We start from the raw sequence: 20,229 nt of genomic DNA, 5'->3' as shown, positions 1-20,229 counted from the left end.
AATGTAATTATCATTAAGTATTGGAGCAGAAAGAAATAAAGTACAGTAGTACAGTATTACAGAACTGATTGGGTAAAGTATAAATGTAAGAAATTTGTGGTATAAGATGTAATCTGGGAGGCTCAAGCAATAAAATGGTATACATGAAATGTTCAATTATGTTTAGCTTTGTGAAGAAAATTTATGCTGTTACACAGGATTACGAAGGGAAAAGACAAAAGCAAGACCTGAGGAAACGTCAAAAAAGAAACTGTTAAAGTTTACCATATACAGTTCGAACATGACAAGAGGCCACTCACAATAGGAAAGAAATATGACGATGAATGATGATGGAGTCTCACTGCTGAATATGAATAACTCACTAAATAAAGTGAATGTAAGTGACTCATTAAAGAGATGGTGAAGCCATATTTCATTTTCTCACTCAACATGTGCACAGTTGATGGGATATACTGTAATGTATTTTATCTATTTATTTTTCATGTGTAATAAACTCATGGAGACGTGTGGAAGGAAAAGTCCAATAGTTGACCAAATCTAGTAAAGCAGTAAAACCGAGGGAATCTATGATGGTCTTGATACCAGCCACCTGCATTGAACCAGGAAAAAGCTTGCAGGAGTGAAAAACCAAGTTAATTTCTTGTAAGGAATGTTTCAACAGTTCCATCAATTTTGCAAGAATACTGTATGGTTGACATAAATACCAAATCCTACCACAAGTGACAATTTTGATTCAGAAAGGAATGAAATCCATGTTGAACTGTAATGTCAACACTAGATAGTAACAGCAGAGAGTCGTGACCAAGTTGACCGTTGCACCCACCAGTGATGTCCTAACCGTAAGTCGGCTTTACACCTGACCATGAGATAACACAACACCACTTAGCAGAGAATGAGGTATTGTGACCTGCTAAATAATCAAGCTCATGAAGATAATCGATTATAAATAACAAAGATACTACACTTGAAGTACTCGTAAATAAGAATAAAATTTAATTAAGCTAACAGAATGAAGAATAAATATGTGTTGACCACTGCCCCTAAATAAACCTCTTTAGCAATGAGCATATGATTAGTTTTTGTTTTTTGGATGGGGGGGAAGTTACATAGCAAGTGTTTTAGAATAGCCAAGGAATGAGTTAGAACCATGAAATACAGGTATTCTTCTATTTTTTTTTTACAATCCTGAAAATCTGTCACCCAAAACTTTCAAGCAATTGCTGCAAAAGGGTTTAATACTATTAATATAATGCTGATTAAGAAACAACTTTAATGTTTCTATGCTTTTACAACTATGTAAACTAGTACGTAGTACATGTAAGCATGTTGTACAGTACGAGTACATATATTGTCGTAAATATTTTTTGCATTCACCTGTCAAGTAGCCGGTAGAATGACAAAGCATGCCAGGGCTATCTCCTGATGGCCACAGTTTAACCATTCCTGTACGGTAGAGTACCTGTATACAGAATCCAGTTTCCAGCTATTACAAACTCAGGAGTAATGGATCAACTGCAGTATACAGTATTACTTAAAACTGAGGTCACTTATTTAAAAGTTTGGTCTAATAATATGGGATGTGTTATACAGAACTTTTATCGATTGAACTCCTGTAGACTGAGGGTTCTCTGTGATGTATATACATCTGCTGCCTTTACATGGATGACAGATAACAGCCTCCTCGAGTGAGTCATTGCTGGGGTTATCAGATATAATAATTCTTGTACTGTACATTTAAGATAACTTCAAGGTCAGTATGATTATGATAACCGTACACAATAAAACAATTTTGGTGCCAGCACTTATACAATTACCCCGGTAAATCTTAAAATAAATTTGTTTACATGACTGCTTTCTATGTAGCAAACCAAAATTTAAGACATAATCATAACCAGGCATGGAGAAATTTTATATACTTACATTGGATGTGTAAGTGTACAGCATCATAACTATGCTTATGTATAATAATTAGACTGAAATTATCTCCTCCAAGCACCTTGTATAAACAAATATATTGGTATACTGTATATTGAAACAATTAATATTTTTGTTCAATAAAAACACACCATGTAAAACTTCTTCTACATGACTTTATTTGTGCCGTGATGCTCATCAGTTTCTACTGGGAGATTGCATATTTCTGTACAGTACTGAACTGTATTTTAAAAATCCACCTACCACAAGATATACATGTGGTGCATTATTTCCAGCACTGAATATTAAATGTGGAGTGGATGTGGAACATTTTGGTTCGAGATTTTGTTTGTTTAATGCATCATTACGAGGATGACTGCTTAACTACAATAATGTACACTATTCCCCGGTATTCTCCAGGGGCTGTCTCAATAAGGAAGGTTCCAGTACTTCTTCAGTATTGCTAAACCAGATCATAACTACAACACAACCATCAAATTCCTAACTAATATATAAAAAAGTAAAAAAAAATATTGATAAATTTTTTTAATATTCTCAGGAAATTTCCATATTGCAAAGCTAATCTCACAAGATTTCAAAGGCCAAAATCATATTCACACTACCATCAATACATCAGCATATGGTCTGAGTAGTACCTTTATGCTGAACCTCTTTTTATCACCAACTAAAATTTATTGAGAAAGAAAATTCACCCCTATTTTAAATTTACAAAGGAAATAAAATATTCCTCAATGGAAAACTAATAAGTTTACAGAAAGTCCTATCAACTCACTGCAAATAACTACCAAGTAAATTTTAAATTCAGCCCAAATATCCAGGCACAAAAGTTATGCCTAAGTATCCTACTACTGTCACCAACTGGAAGAGGAGAGAAACCAACTGCATGAGGTGAGAGTGGGAGTCAAATATCAGGGGTCAGTGAAATTGACACAAACAGTATAGTATGTGGTGAGGTGCTGGGAGATAATTGTACACAAGAGAAGGAGGACAGAAAATTTTTTAATTAATATTTATAAATGTCATCTAGATGGATTCATATCCCACAATTATCTTTACTCTTTTCCTGCCTTTGTGTGGGGTGGACCACATGAAACACAAACTTCACAAAGAAGGGCAATACAGTAGAAGGGAAACTGATGTAAGACTCCATATGCAATATACTGTGAACCTAACATCTACACGGATTCATAAAGTTTCATAAAAATGCACAATGGTTATCAAAGTGAGCTTGTCAGGCTTATTAGTGTCACATAAGACTTATCTGTGCAGGATCAATATCCACACATTGCCAACACTGCATGATATAATAATCTCTTTTGGCCAACACTATTTTGTCAGTTCTTTGTAGCCACATATATCTACTAAATGTTTAGTGTCTGCTCAATCCCACTATTCCAATTCCCAACCTACATTCTAAATCCAGATTAAAACTTCAATTTTAAATTTCTAATCTTGGAAAGTCCATCATGGCCAATTTTATCACTTTCTCTCTGAAAATGACCAACCAAGTTGGAAAATTTATTTCGGTGAGGCCTTATTTTAGATTCTGAGTGTCACTGTAGTGAGAACTACAGTATAAACTCCTAATTACCTTTAAAAACTAAAATGTTCTACAATCGGTTTCAAAATTCCCCAATGAGTGGAATCGGTAACCAATATGATAAAATGATATTGCAAGGTTGTTGCCTGAATTTTGTCTTCACTGAGTACATTATGTGCAACCAGCTCTCCTGACATCTTCACAGTCCTGATGGTGATGCTCTTCTGCTTCAACCACAGACAAGTGTTACCATATTCAAACAAATAATTCGTTTTCGTGATACTCACACATCAACAAAGTAAATAATGATTCATCAACAGAAATAGTAAAAAATACAATTGATTCTGAAATTCTTCAAAACCATCCATTTACAGTAATAAATTCCTAAATTTTCTTAAAATTTAATTATGATTCCTTTTGTAAATCCCAATAGTCTTCATCACAGAAGATTTAAGAAAAAATCATGAAATATTTCCTCATACAGTATATGTCTCTTTGAAACACTGAAAAATCTGCCAAAAATCCATTATGATTCAAGCCACTAACATGACAACTTGTCCTTGTCTATATATGATACAAAACAGTGTGGATCATATTGAACTGTATAAGGCACAGGCAAGATGAGGACATGAATTTGTATGAGTGAGCAATTCTACTTGTTCTCTCAGTACCTGTTTCTGTCACTGTCTACACCTGTCTTACTCTTCTCTCTCCTATTATTACTTCCTTTTCTTTCAGATGTGTACCTAATGATCCACCACCATGAAAGAGGGAGAAGGATAAAAAATATAGATTATAGGTTACGTTCGAGCCAACGATGCCTTAAAATGTACTCTTTATATAATAAGGGCCTTCACACCAGATAATAATACTTGTATATAGATTTAAAAATTTTTTTACCTTACTCCTCAATATTTTCTCTAATTTGCACAAATTCAAACACCTTTACATGTACAGTATACATGTTTCTAAGATACAACTCAAAACAACTACTACTACTACTGTACTATCCCTATGAAAATTTACCCTAGCTTGTCTGGTGACTTTTCTGTTATGTGTACACCCACTAAAAAATTATTCGGCACCCATGTCATATTGTATCACGCCGTAAGGATGCCAAATAATTTTTTTAGTGGCCATACAGTACAGTTCAAATTACAAAAGTAGTAACAGGAGGTAGATTACTGGAAGTAAAGTACACCCAACAAAAAATTGTTTGGCACCCTTACGGCGTGATACAGTATGACACTGGTGCCACAAAGCCTGTAGAGATATGATGGAGTTTTGTCCAAAAGAAATATGTCAAACAACGAATAACTGATGAATTCAACAATTCAATGAACTGATCCAAAAATTTCCACTTGCTAACTGTACAAATTCTTTTATATGCCAGCATCATCAGTCACTTCATAATAACAAAGAATCACTCTTGTTAAGTTTTACCTTACTGTCAGTCAGTCTCTTAAGTATTTTCAGAGGTTATAGTGTTCCCTACTACAACAAAAATGAGTTCCATCATATCAATCTGTTTTATCACTCTCAGTTCACACAATTAGCTCTCCCAACACCATCACATTCACCCTCAAACCACATAACTTCATGATTTCCAGTTGTTAAATAACACTTCTTCATCATTCTTCATCTTTCTCTCCAACTATCCACCCCTGAATCATATACTGCGCTCTTTTTACCAATCTTTTCCTTCCCATTCACTCAATATGTCCATACCACCTTAACAGATCCTGGTCAGCTAGTCATCCACCACTTCCCTTCACTTTTACATTTTCTAATAGTGTGTCTAATTTTCTCTTTTCTTTGTATCCTGTTCAACCCATTTATTGCTCTCCAACACACAATATTTGCCTCTTCCTTTTTGCATCCTACTGTAAGTCCATCCTTCCCACCTTTGCAATTACGGTGGCTCAATTATTCCTGATTATACTGTACACCACATTTACATTTTCTCCTAGGTACCTCCATCCATATCTGAACACATTTACTGTATAATATCTTCCCTCAACTGCCTTGTAATTCAACACTTCTTGTTTCATGATAATAAATGTACATAGTAAGATTCATTAAGCAGCCTAAAATTTTCTCAAGTGAACAAAGAGATGATGCTTAGGGGAATAAATATGATCTTTTAATAGGTTCACACTGCATGAAACAATATTGCCTCTTGGCAATTAATTTCTGCTAAATTCCCAATAGCCATAACAGTTGTTCAGAGGAAATTTTAGAAAAAGAAGACAAGCCTAAAGGACAATACAGTAGTACAGTACTTTATTGGGAGTTTTTTAGTACCAGTTTTTCCTCTTGTTGATGATCGCATTGAGTGGTGGTGTTCTTGACGTTTTTTTTTCCTGTTGTTGGTGGTAGTTTTAAAGAGTGTTGTTGTTGTTGTTATTGTTGTTGTTGTTGTTGTTAATGCTGTTTTTTGTTTTCTCTTTAGCTGTACAAAATTTATCTGAATGATCTGCAGATAGCATCGCATTGCTAGGCACATGACAGAAATCTCCACATGGCAAATGACCTCTCTTTCATACATGCCAATACATGCATCACATTTACATCTGCTGTACATAGCACAGGTATTTATGCCAGTACCAGGTATATCTAATACTTTTCTCCAAGAATTTAAATATACAATGGAATGGTAAGAAAATATTCTCCATAACAAGAAAATGAAATGACTGCAACTAGTTAAAAAAAATAATAATAATAATCATCTTAATTTTTTTGAAACTTTACAGGGCATAACCCTGGAACTGCAATAGCTTATATGAAGAGGAAGCTTCAACTGCATTCCCATCCAAGTAACAGTCCTAAACTGTTCACAAAATTGGTTGAAAGAACTAAAATTAATATCCAGACTCTAAAGGTTAATGGCTGACAAACAGTATTATAATCCAACAAAAAAAAACATGTCTTTAGTACAAAAATAAAAAATATATTTTCACGGATTAATATTCTTTATGTTTTTAAAATAATCTCGGATTCCATTCCAATTCTACTAAAAGAAATGAATTTCCAGTTAGTGATAATGAAATAACTCTCAGAGTAAAAGCTATACCTAACTAGCAAAAATCTATCAATGCACTGTACAGCAAATCAACATGCACACTAACCTATAGGATACAATACAGGTTGCCGTTGATCCATACCCTCGCCAGTGTGTGATTGTGGGTCAGTACTCATTTCTGACGATTCACTATACACATCAGTCATGGCATCACCTGGTTCACTTTTCAGTTCTCTTCGGTCCAACCGGATGTCATCCTCCCCACCACTTATTGGCACACCACCAGTGTCAAGTTCCACAGGATTATCTCCCACCACACATTCTGTAAGTTAATGTTCAGTCAAAAACATCAAATTTCCTATAATTGTATAAGTCTTATGCCATAAAAGCAAAATGTACTGATGGTCATTGTTTCTATTCTACATGATCATTTTTATTGGAAATAAAAGTTGACATGACTTAAACTGAAAATCACTTATTTAGTGGGAGGTGGGAGGGGGGAGACTAAGGTTAATACAGTACATGTAAAAGACACGGCAAGGAGATGGTAAATATATGAAAATAATTTAAATGGGTATATGACGTGGATAAAAACAAAAGTTTTGGACAAATGTTCATAAAAGGCTAAAAATGACTTGGAGTCAAGCCAAAATAACTGATGTCATTAATTAATTTCTTCTAGTTTAGCTTTCTTGCCTCCTGCTTTAAAACTTAATTTGAAAGCTTAATGTTACACTTGTACTGTATCAGGATTCTGAAATACTCGAAACCAAGAGAATTTCAGAAAGTAGACAATTTTGGAAATTTGATACACTGTACAGTACAGTATACTGTATACTCCAGGATCCCATTTATAATGAATAAAGTTCATCATTTTCTATTTAGAGAAAGTACGGCCCATAATCAGTATGGGATGCACACTACAAAGGACAACAGTTGAACAGGTTCGCTAATAAATCTATCTCACTACTCTCATAAACACATTGTCAATTGCTGTTAACTATACTGATGAGGCAGTCTCCCTGTCCAGAATAAATCAAATGTCTCAAAAAAAAAAAAGAGAATAGTTGTACATCATACAAAACTAGAAAAATAATACACCCATATACTGTACAGTACAATATGTGTGTTTATCAGCCCATTCTTTACAAAAGTCTTAATATTTTTTGGTGAGGCAGTATTTTATGGATGAGAGTCTGTTGCAGTGTTAGTGTGACAGCAATCCGCAATATACTTAAACGGAGGCAGAAAGCATGAAAACATACATTTACAGTATATCATACCATGAAAACTATAGTTGTACAAGGGTAGCTAATATCAAATAAATGTCTAGTTTTTCATCTCTAAATACTCCCCAATGTTATCACATTGGTCACCCACCCCACCAAACACTACAAGTCAGTCCCATAAGCATGCATATAACCCAAATTTTCCTTAATTATTCTAAAGTTTTATAAGGAAAACAAAATGCACCAGTATTATTCTATCTTTTTATTCTTTATTTACATATGCTAATTAAACTGGAACTGCAGTATTGAAAACTTAAGTGACTTGTCAAATTTCTTCTTTAAGTCATAAACTGTTGTGGTTCCTACAACCATATTGGTCATGGAGTTAATTGTTGACTGATCTTTATTGAGTTTTTAGAGAATTTCCACTTTATGCTATTTCTGCATTAAAGCACTCAGCTTTGAGACATTTTAAGGGCAGCACACCTGGTTAGAATCCACAATGCTTTCTGAGAGACGAAAGAATAATGTAGACAGCAGGAGTGCACGGGTGATACTAGCCAGTGCCCAGAAAACATTTAAGGAAATATGACATCTTCCTGCACTGTGGGAAACTCCACACCATCAGCTGACCAGCTCATGCTAGATCAGCTGGTGAGATTTAGAGGGAATTTTAAATTTGAAAATAATTTGGATAATTTATTTTCCAATTCATAATAATGCACTCATGTGCACCTAAACCTAAATTTGAACCAATTAATATCCCTCTCTCTTAAAACTCTTAATTAGCAACTGGATGGTAAAAAAGTCATACATCATAACTGGTTTTCTGTTACTGTTACTATGGCTTACACAAATACTGAAAGAATCATCTCCAGATTCCCCTAACAGTACTGTACTGTACAATGAACCCAATCTGTATACCTGTAGTGTGACTAGCAGTGTTCGAGTCAGCATGGCCAGCAGCAGGGGCACTTGTTCGTTTCCGTCTCTTGCTTGGAGGAGACTCGGGTCTAGTTAGGTAGCCTCCACTACCATCACCCACTATTTCCTCATCCTTGGACCCTTGGCTTGGGGCATAACCAGCTGAGGGGCTACTCCGACCTGAAGTCATCCCTCCGATCGCAGAACCGCTGCTATAACTATATGACACATCTGGTCTGTGTAACTGCCGAAAAAAAATACAATTAAGGAAATGTAATTCAATAACACAAAACCTACAAATAAACTTAAAGCTATTACATCTGATAATTATAAAATACTGTATTTACACTTTACTTGACAATTAAACCTGGTACAGTATAACTAAGCTACTGTGATACAACTTGGTCCATGCATAATGTCTAAACCCTCAAATGTCATAGTGCTTCCACCTGCTTTCAAAAACTGTGAACCAGTCAGTGCATCAAACAAATATTAAAAAATTAATTGTTTCTGTCCCAACCTGATCAAGACAAATTCAATATAGTGGTCAGTCTAGAAAAGAACAGATGTGATAGGTCATGGACTTCTCAAATATAATTTCATCTGATATAAATAGAATAACGGCCTTTGCCAATTTTATCATATGTGACTCTAAAACAAAGAACTTACAGTCTTTACACTATTTGCCTAAATAAGTAAGTATTGTACAGACAAACTCACAAAGGGAATACAGAAAGACACAAGACAGTCAAAAAGATATATAGAAGATGTCTGAAGTATTCATGTCAGTCTCACTAATTCACCCAGAGACAAAAACCACAGCATACAGCATAGTCCAATCAATAACAATCCAGAGAAATAATTATACTGGAATGGTAGGGGCTGAACAACTACCTGACGGACTATAATATGCTGCATGGTACATGTATCAAATATATTCCTTGTCTGAGCATACACTACAGTACTTTCTGTCTTTTGGGATTACACTGAAGTCTCCACAATCCTTGCTCAAATTCAAATTATTTTCCACAAAATTTTCTGTGTCCACTGTCAAATATGCCTAAACATATCCAACACACAATCCTTTACTTTTACAACTAATAATCTTTTTACTTATTTCACAATTTTCAACTTCATACTTATGCTTCTCATATTCTTCCTTTATCCATCTGTCACTAGCAGGCCTCTAATCAGCCTTCTACTTCAAAGCCACATTTCACGAGCACACAACAGAGGGGATCTAACACTACTACCAACATATAATTTCTGGAATTCTTACCATACCTGCCACCAGATGGGATATAAGGTAAGTAAAAATTTTTATACGTATTGAACCATTACAAGAATTTAAAGAAACTTTAAATCACTGAGGTGTAAATAAAAGTACTTTACATATGAGTCAGAGCCCAAAGGCACCTCATACAAGTATAGTTAAAAGAGTCCCATGTTGTACAGCATATAATAAAATACAGTAGCATTAGAATTATTATTTTACAGGTACTGTACAGTAAATGTAGTTATGAAATACTGTAGGTTGAAAAACACAAGGCATAAGGTCATACTTCTTTTTTACAGCTCTATTTTCTCACCCACAGGAGCTTCTCTACAATGTGAAAATCAAATACCAAGTACATTAACCCCTTCACCACTTTAACGTACCTGTGACGTCAAAAATGTCCATAAACCAAAATGTAGACGGATCTGAAACATTCAATTTTCTCGTTTCCTTCTTAGGTTTATGCCTCCCACTGGATAGTTTCAGAAGCATTTCCTTTATATGGTAGTTTCCAATATTTAGGCTTCAGCCACTCTCTCCCCAGCCAATACCTCCAAGACTCCCCCCACCCGGAGTTCAACTTGGAGCTTAGATATCCAGGTTCTGTCATTAAAAGTACATGTTGCATATTTTTGTCCTTATTCTGGAATTTCATGATGTAATGGCTGAGTCAATTAGTAACAGTAGTGGTGAGGCATATATACAGTACTGTACCCGACACTGGGGACTGATAACACTAACTAATCACCAACAGAGATACTACACGTAGCATCTTAGTGAACACCAGCCTTCTCATTTTTCAAGCAGCCGGCAGCTTAATTGCAGCCATTGATAGTATTTTCCATCGCATAGTACAGTATACACGCTACTGATGTTCACTTGGTACAAGAGTGGCAATTTATAAATCACAAGAAAAGTTTGATCATTACATTTGTACCCTGAAGGAGGACACCCACACCTCCCTGCCTTCTATTACTGTTCTAATGTCCTACTTCAATGTCCTACTTCAACACTAAATGAGAAGGCTGGATAAAGGAGGAAAAAAAGTCAAAGATGGGAAACTAACTTAATCCAGATGATGACTAAATTTTTCAGACAAAATTAGTACAGTATCAACATAATGATCTTGGATTTTGATTCTTAACTTTAATAATAAACTTATTGTTAAGCTATTACAATAGATTTGAACAAAAATTGAAAGGTACAGTATTTGTTGAAATATTATATTAAAAATATTCATCTTTCTAAAAATCATACAAAAAATTGGTATGCATATACAGTATCTGTAATATGGATTAAAAACATTAAAAAATTCAAAACAGGGTGTACAGTAATGAAGGAGATGCAAATCTTTTTTTCACTGCCCTTTTTCCCTTTGGTGTTGGTTGACAAACATTTTAAAAATACCTGTACAGACTTCCTACAATACAGTATGCTAATATTAAGTCATTCTAGCTGCTGTGACAGATGTGTTTTACAATGGTGTTCTCCATCCACAACAAAGTCCCAGTCAATTAATCAAACGGTCAATGATTCAGTATTCTGAAATCACTGCACTGTGGATTGGGTCTGAAATCCACCAGATGTATCAGCTTTGTTTGCCATTTTTTTTTTCTTTAGGAAAAACTTTGTTTATACAGTACTACCGTATACTACTACTGTATACTGTTCGTGTGCGCAAACAATTTAATTCTCTTGAGACAAGGTGGTCAATCCTCATACAAACTACTAGTCAAAAACTAGCATTACTGACAAGTTAATCTCTATATATCTACCTTTTACCTCATATGTTAACTGGATACTACCTCTTCCTCTCCTGCCATAACAGCACTTTACGTCACCACCTCAAACCTCAGGTGCATTATCTAAAACTGTCAAACTTCGTACATTCCATCTATCTATATGAAAATGCTGGAATGGGCATACATATCAAAATGTGATGTAAAATATCTAGAAAACAGAGCAAGCAAATAGTGTCTCATGTTAAATGTGTTGTATGAAGACATGTACAGTATGTGTGGGTGTCACAACCTTTAGCATGATGACAATACAAAGGATACTAAATTAAAGCTACACATTGATATACAGTACAAATAATTTAGATTTATACTTACTGAAGACATGTTACAAAACTATCACTTACCCCAGCCTGATCCATATCATCAGAGGAGCCAGCCAGTCCTCGAATCTTAAGGTTTTCTGCAGTTTTGAGGAACGCTGCCAGTTGATCTTGCGCTATGCTCACTTCACCATTGTACATAAATTCTAATAGTCTCTCCAATTCTACATGACCCACATCTTTTAGTATAACAATGGGGTGCTGGCACGGGTTGGCCTATGGAAAAAATTCAACATCAGTTAAAGTAAAAAAAAATCTTAAAATCATATGCAAGTTATTTCACAGAACAAACATCTTTAAACACTGTCTATAATATATAGAACAAAATTAGCATGAAGAACCTCTCATTTATTACTTATTACACATTTTTTATCAATCATTAGCTTGAATACCTTAGATGCTAGCTTATATATCATACTCTTTATTTTCAAGTTTTTAATTATAAATTTTAAAATGTATTCAGTTGAAGGAAACTGTATCAAAAGGTTAATTACTATATCAACAAGTGAAGTAATACTGTGGTAATGTTGTCAATGATAGTGACTGTTTCAGGAATTGAAAAATATTAACAAAATAGGCCCAGGGACTTAGGGATATTTTGTTGATGCTAAAACAATTGCACATACTGTACTGTACAGGTTTTGACATGAAATATAATAAATGTATACCAAATAATTATAAAAACTAAAACATGAAATAAACAACTTACCAAAGATTTAAAAAAATAAAGAAAGCATTAAACACATGTGTAACAAGAAAAGAAAACAAGTAACTTTACTTGGAATATAGAGGAAAAATTCACTGCACAAACACTATATTACACAGGTATATGGAGTAATCCTGAACTTGACACAATAGTAAATAAATTGTTACAATATTAATTTTCTTTGTCTTTCTCACTTATATGTTTGAACTAGTGAGTCACTGTCACTTTCCCCATAATTTACCTCATATAATGCAATCTTGTTAGGGTTTAACTCCTTCCCAAGAAAAAGATATTGTACTGTCCCAAGATTAGTACATGATACACCTGCAATGCTTGTACAGTACAATCAAAGGATACCATGCTACAAAAGCATGCACCATATCCTCAAAAACTGCATTAGGCTTGTGTTTGGTAATAGTCTATACAGTATTCTCAAACTCAATCTTAAAATTACCCACATGTATTAAGTAGTAACCCATTTAAAAAAAAATAAATAATAGAAAAGGCTAGTTTCCAATTTACTGAATAGAAAGTGAAATTTTACACAAATGAACAGCAGGTTTTCTAGCAAAGACCCAGCTGACCATCTGGTCACATGAGGAACACATATCCATACACACAGATTATCTTTATCAAGTTTTGTTGAATTCCACTGAAAACTGTCAGAGAAGTCACACAGATGGCCAAACATTACCTGATCTTGTTTACCTTATCAACTGATACACAACATTCATACAAAGTTCAGTGAAATTTGAATTACACAGATAGAATCATCAAATCCCAGAGTACTGTACAACAAATTAATCCAATGGTGAAGGCATCTTGAGTACAATGATTTAAGCCTCTGCATATGATGACTTACTCCCTTGAATATATCAGGGATTAAGTGACTGCAGTATACTCAAGAAGTTAAGTTTTCAAGCAAAATCATCTTGATATACAGTACACCGATCACATGTTCACATACATTACATTTACCAATTTCACTCAAATTTTACTGAATAGTTTGAGAAATAGTCTTTCAAATATGGATGGGTAGAGACAGACAGACAAACAAACACGCATCAAACACTATATGCCCCCCCCCCCCCAATCCTAGCCCAGAGGTAGATGACAAAGCATAATACACATTGGAAAAAATCTCTTTATCAACAATGGAGGGCAATGGAAGTCCACAGATGTGCATGCAATGACAATCTTCCTTTGATAACATGGAAACGATGTGTCAAACAACATAACTAAGAAAGCAAAGAATGTAGTATTCAGAGCAAAGCAATAAGATAATGTGCCACCTTTCAAGGCCAACCAAACTCTTCTGTTCTAAATGGCCAATGTTATAAACATACAGTACCACAAACAGGACTGTAAAACTACTTTTCAGACAATAGAAACCAACCATACTCTCTCCAAAACTCCCCCATGTAACAAACAATAGCAAAAACCTACCCTAATCTAACCAAACCTCACCTGGATTATCAGGTGATACTAGGTTTGGGTCTTCTTATAAAAAAGCAGTACAGCAAAATTCACACATCTTACTACTGTACTTTCTTAAGCTTTGATCATACAAATTCCAAAAAAAGCTCTTTTTAGTTTAAGACCCTATTTAAAGCTTCAACACTGACTTAATTCAAGAATTTATTTTTACAATGCTTGAACAGATTCAACTTCAATGATAACTGTAGAGTTAAATTCTGCTTTAGTGTTTTATCATTTATTTTAATAATAACAAATGAAAGGTACTGTCGTACTGTCATGTGTTAAAAAAAATTTGTATGAGCCACCCTTCTTTAAACCTGAGTAAAAAAAATTTACAAACAAACATAGGTAACCATGAAACAATAACAAGCTGTGTCAGTGCAGGCTGGTCAGCACAAGCCACACAAAATATTTCTCAGTCAAGTGATTCTTAAGTTTATCAGTCAATAAATAACTCACTTACTCTCTCAGTCGTTCAGTCTACACTACTATTCACAGAGCTGCTGACACAGCTAAAATTATTCTTAGCAAAGAAATATTAATGTAATATTCACAAAAAAAAAATTTATGGTTAAGAGAAAAGGGCATCCGGTATTGCATGGGGGTGTCAAGAGTAGTTAAGAGTTAATGGATAAAGGTGGGTTTTTTTCTTGATACTATACTAGCAGCCTTGAAGTACAGCTTTCAAGATAAGAAACAAGTCTTCCATAATAAATGACTAACATATCAACAAAACTCTGTCCACTTTGGCGATGTTAGCAACCACTGCTGTAGACTTTGAAGCAAACTGGTTGCTGAATGATATCCACTGCCACATTCGAAAATTTATCACAACCTTTTTTCCTGCTTTTCAATGTTTCATATATAGTAACAGAAGGTGATGGCATGACTTAGCAACCAGCAAACAATCAATCTCTATGAATTGTGTCAGTGCAGTAGGTAAAGACTTCAAAGAGGGATGGTAGCTTGAGATGATACACTTGACAATAATAAATGATGATGATGCTGCATTTAGTGGCGTCATAATTACCATATTCTTCAGATACTGACAAAACAAGTCACAACTGGCTCAAGAGTAAATGAGGTTACCCTATTTCAACATTCTCCTGTGGCCATCACCTTGAATGTTGTTACATTATACCAACCGTGTCTCTTGTTCATTCAAGCTGTTATCCTTTATAAGAACTGTGTGTCACTGAAACCCATAACATAATTCCACAAGATATTCTGATGAAATCCAATTACATAAATAAAAAACATACAGTACATAAACATCTTCTTTACAGATCAAACTTATCCTTCAGCTTCCACCTCCAACATTGCTAACGGATAATCATTACCGTCAAGTTAACCACAAGAGTTCAGGATCTTCCTCAACGATAGAGAAAATATGAGCCAACATTTGACTGGAATCTTACTGCATTACACACAAGATGCTCAGATAATAGAAAAGCGACACTTGTAAAAAAGTAAAAAACAATGCAGTTACGTTTAGCAATTCTGAAGTAAGTTAAAGATAAAATATACACCTCGAGCTGCTTAGTTGCTTGTCTTGTTCATACCCAGAGGACTTCATATATGTACCAAGTTTTATAACGATCAGTTTCTATTTTGTTAAAATATCACATTTACAAGTGACACCCTCCCAAACATTGAAGGCTGTGTGGGTATTAGTATTCCAATGTTCCAGAACAGGAAAAACAGAAATTGCAATATTTAATATTCCTGTTTTTTTTTTTTTTTTTGAAGAACAATATGTATACAGCTTCTATTTTAAATCCATCAACTGTAACCAACTACAGTACTGTACAGTGCTGTACAGATTAATCTTAATAACCTCATGTCTTCCTTCATCCCACAGACCACACAACCCCAATCAAATTAAGAACTTTAGCTACTTATCCAGTCAGCAAAGAAATCAAATTCTGTTACATCAAAGTAAATGCATATATCAAATTAATAGAAAAATTAGTACAACAGTTTGAGTTGCAGTACAAATTATAATCAGACATACATACTGTACCACTCATATTTCTATGACTACTGTATCTTTATAAACAAATACATGCAAATACAATACCATAGTAAAGAAAATTACAAGTAGCAAGCAACAAATATGTACTCATAAAATTAGTTAGCGAAGAAATTAGTGTTCTAAAGCTAAAGTACAGTTATGAAATGAAAAGTTTTAAAAACTAAATTGAATTCAATTGAAAATAAAGAGAGAATAAGAATTCCCTTAAATAAAAGGAAGAATAAAAAAATTCCTTTAATGCACTTGGGTACCTACCCTGAGTAGGGCCCGGAAATATGGAGAGCACGCGGAAAGCACCATTTTGTGGGCTGAGTAGGAGTGACCATCACAGGCAACAGTAACATCAACAAAATCCTCCTCATCCCGTAAGGACTGGAACGCTGTAACAATCTTGACTGTGTAGTCATTCCAGCGAAGTGAATAGTGCTGTTCTGACCCCATGGTGCCCTAGTTGAGAATGGCCGTGGTGTTGTGTTGTAGCTGCTTGTAAGTGGGCCACCACCACCTTCATCTACCTCCCCTCCTCCTCCCCCTCCCCACCACCTCCCCCTGCTGTTGCTGCTCCACCTACTGCCACCTGCTGCTGCCGGGCCGCCCGTCCTGCTGCTGGGACGCTGCCTACTTGGCACCACCACCCACACACCTGTCGATTAGAGCAATCAAAATAAAAATTCCAAAAAATCGAAAGTAACACAACGATAACTATCGATGAGTTTATCCTTTTCTGTAACACAACAAACAAAATATGGCAAAGCTATGGATGAATATACAGTAATGTGATTTTAATTGAACTGCTGTACTGTACTGAGGCTGCTAATGATTTGCACGCAAGTTTATTGGTGATCATCGCTTTATTGTTGATGGGAAAAAATGCTCCTGGAGTACGTATGATGATTCTATTATGGTTGAGATACACGCTTAGTGTTAATAAAATGCGTGATGGTCTTAGTGTCGATAAACCAGGTACTGTACACACTACTGTACTGTATTTATGCCAAAATAATAAAAGAAAAGAACCTCGGAATGTTTTAGTACAGAACAGACACAAGATTTCGTATCTAGTGATTAGAACGGTACACGCATCAGCTGGCTTTGCATTCACAAACTCAAGCACAGTACTGTATCAATGAAGGTGATGTACGGCCCCCACCAAAAGTTCAAAGTTGAACGCGGTTCATAATTCCAGTAAATAGTAGTTCGAGAACATTGATTATCATACTAATCAAAGTTATTTTTATGATGAAACTGCACGCCAAACTTCACTTCAATCCAGAGCACCGTTCACACGCTAATGAGAGAGAGAATAATCTTATTTTTTCAATAGACGGATAAACTGGGGTCACACTACAACCCTCTTCTGGTAGAAGGATGAACTGGGGGTCACTCTACAACTCTCTTCTGAAAGACGGAAGAACTGGGGGTCACACTACAACTCTTCTGATTGATGGATGAGCTGGGGGTCATATTACAACCCTCTTTTGATAGACGAATGAACTGGGGTCATATTACAACCCTCTTTTGATAGACGGATGAACTGGGGGTTACATAACAACCCTCTTCTGATAAACGGATGAACTGGGGGTCACACGACAACTCTCTTCTGATAGACAGATGAACTGGGGGTCACATTACAACCCTCTTCTGGTAGACAGATGAACTGGGGGGTTAGACTACAACTCTCTTCTGATAGAAGGATGAACTAGGGAAAACACTACAACTCTCTTCTGATAGACGGATGAACTGGGGGTCACACTACAACCCTATTCTGGTAGACGGATGAACTGGGGGTCACACGACAACCCTCTTCTAATGGATGGATGAACTGGGTGTCACACTAAAACCCTCTTCTGATAGATGGATGAACTGGGGATCACACTACAACCCTCTTCTGATAGACGGATGAACTGGGGGTCACACTACAACCCTCTTCTGATATGTGGATGAACTAGGGGTCACACTACAACCCTCTTCTGATATGTGGATGAACTGGGGGTCACACTAAAACCTTCTTCTGGTAGACGGATGAACTGGGGGTCACACTAAAACCCTCTTCTGGTAGACGGATGAACTGGGGGTCACACTACAACCCTCTTCTGATAGATGGATGAACTGGGGTCACACAACCCTCTTCTGATAGACGGATGAACTGGGGGTCACACTACAACCCTCTTCTGATATGTGGATGAACTAGGGGTCACACTACAACCCTCTTCTGATATGTGGATGAACTGGGGGTCACACTAAAACCTTCTTCTGGTAGACGGATGAACTGGGGGTCACACTAAAACCCTCTTCTGGTAGACGGATGAACTGGGGGTCCCAAACCCCCTACTTTCCCCAGTATTCTCAGTGGGGCACAACACAACACCTGACATCTTCCAGCATGCCATTGTGGAGACATGGTCAATGTAAACATCCCTCTGAGAGACTAGCCTGTCAATAATCACAGCTGTATGGGAGTAATAGGTATATAAGTTGTGCATTGTACATCACACTCACTTGCACAATACATAATTACATGCACTACCTCGCCCTTGTGTTAGTGACTGCAAAAACCCAACCTAACCCCTCACTGATACCTCTAAACTAACGCATTGTGACAAAATCTAACCCACACTGACACAACCTAACCCATACTGACACAACCTAACCCACACTGAAACACCTAAACTAACCCACAAACAACACTAACCACACTGACACAACCTAAACCACACTGACACTAAACTAACCCACACTGACACAACATAACCCACACTGACACACCTAAACTAACCCACACTGACACAACCTAACAAACACTGACACAACATAACCCACACTGACACAACATAACCCACACTGACACACCTAAACTAACCCACACTGACACAACCTAACAAACACTGACACAACATAACCCACACTGACACAACATAACCCACACTGACACACCTAAACTAACCCACACTGACACAACCTAACAAACACTGACACAACATAACCCACACTGACACAACATAACCCACACTGACACACCTAAACTAACCCACACTGACAAACCTCAACTAACCCATATTGATACTAACTTGACCCAACTTAATCTAACTTAACAAAACCCAACATAATGTACATGAAAACACAACTACTACTGGGTTACACAATCACTACTGGGCTACACAATCTCTACTGAGTTACACAATCATTACTGTGTTATACAATCACTACTGAGCTACACAATCACTACTGGGTTGCACAAAACACTACTGGAAAACACAAATATTGTACTGCTTGGTAACAATACTGTACTGGGCAACATAATGCTGTACTGGGTAACAATGCTGTACTGGGTAACAATACTGTACTGGGCAACATAATGCTGTTCTGGGTAACATTATGATGTACTGGGTATCTTAATGCTGTACTGCCACTGTGTATCATGATAATGTACTGGGTATCATAATATTGTACTGGGTAACATACAAATGTATTGGGTTACTTAATATACTGCACTTATAACACCACCAGTGACGCTGGAACGATTATGCCTTTTACCAACATGTCTTTTGAGGGGTTCAAGATAGATACTAAATGCGAGCAATTTTTGGGTATGGGCTCAAAACAACTTCGTATACTGCATTACTGTATTGTGCTTTAATCCTGTCTTGAATTTTAGAAACGCCAAATACGTACTTGGAGCCAAGTAGGGAGGTACAAATTCTCGATATGCCAAGTTGGGGTGTAAAAAAAACATACATATATATTAATGTACCTTTCTGTCGCACCATCACTTCTGTGCTCGTGAATTTTCATTGTAGAAATTATATGTTTGTTATTTTGCCATTAGTATGAAACAGGTATTGAGGTACAGTCCTTGAGCGTCCACGTAAAAAAAAAAATAACCAACTAAACCTAAACTACCTAACCTTACCGACTTAAGTTAATATTTACTCTAAGGCTCTTAGGTTAGGCAAGTTGGATGTGG

General features: G+C 35.9%; 1 protein-coding gene across 8 annotated transcripts in view; it reads right to left on the bottom strand.

The window, feature by feature from the left end:
* LOC121865201 (protein bric-a-brac 1-like) overlaps positions 1-20,229 on the bottom strand; it is a 106,169-nt gene that overhangs the window by 74,079 nt on the left and 11,861 nt on the right. For 4 of the 8 annotated variants that reach the window (XM_042364530.1, XM_042364535.1, XM_042364532.1 and 1 more), the window contains exons 2-5: positions 16,521-16,908; positions 12,070-12,261; positions 8,651-8,894; positions 6,604-6,819 (exon numbers count right to left, since the gene is read on the bottom strand). In XM_042364530.1, coding sequence (XP_042220464.1) covers positions 6,604-6,819; positions 8,651-8,894; positions 12,070-12,261; positions 16,521-16,706 — 838 coding nt within the window. In that variant the 5' untranslated portion in view covers positions 16,707-16,908. The remainder of the gene's footprint in view (positions 1-6,603; positions 6,820-8,650; positions 8,895-12,069; positions 12,262-16,520; positions 16,909-20,229) is intronic. The other 4 variants (XM_042364533.1, XM_042364536.1, XM_042364534.1 and 1 more) reach the window with 2 other exon arrangements.

The sequence above is a fragment of the Homarus americanus genome, unplaced genomic scaffold (assembly GCF_018991925.1).
Source record: "Homarus americanus isolate GMGI-L3 unplaced genomic scaffold, GMGI_Hamer_2.0 scaffold18547, whole genome shotgun sequence".
NCBI classification, from domain to species: Eukaryota; Metazoa; Arthropoda; class Malacostraca; order Decapoda; family Nephropidae; genus Homarus; species Homarus americanus.
This window is presented reverse-complemented; position numbering and strand designations above follow the sequence as displayed.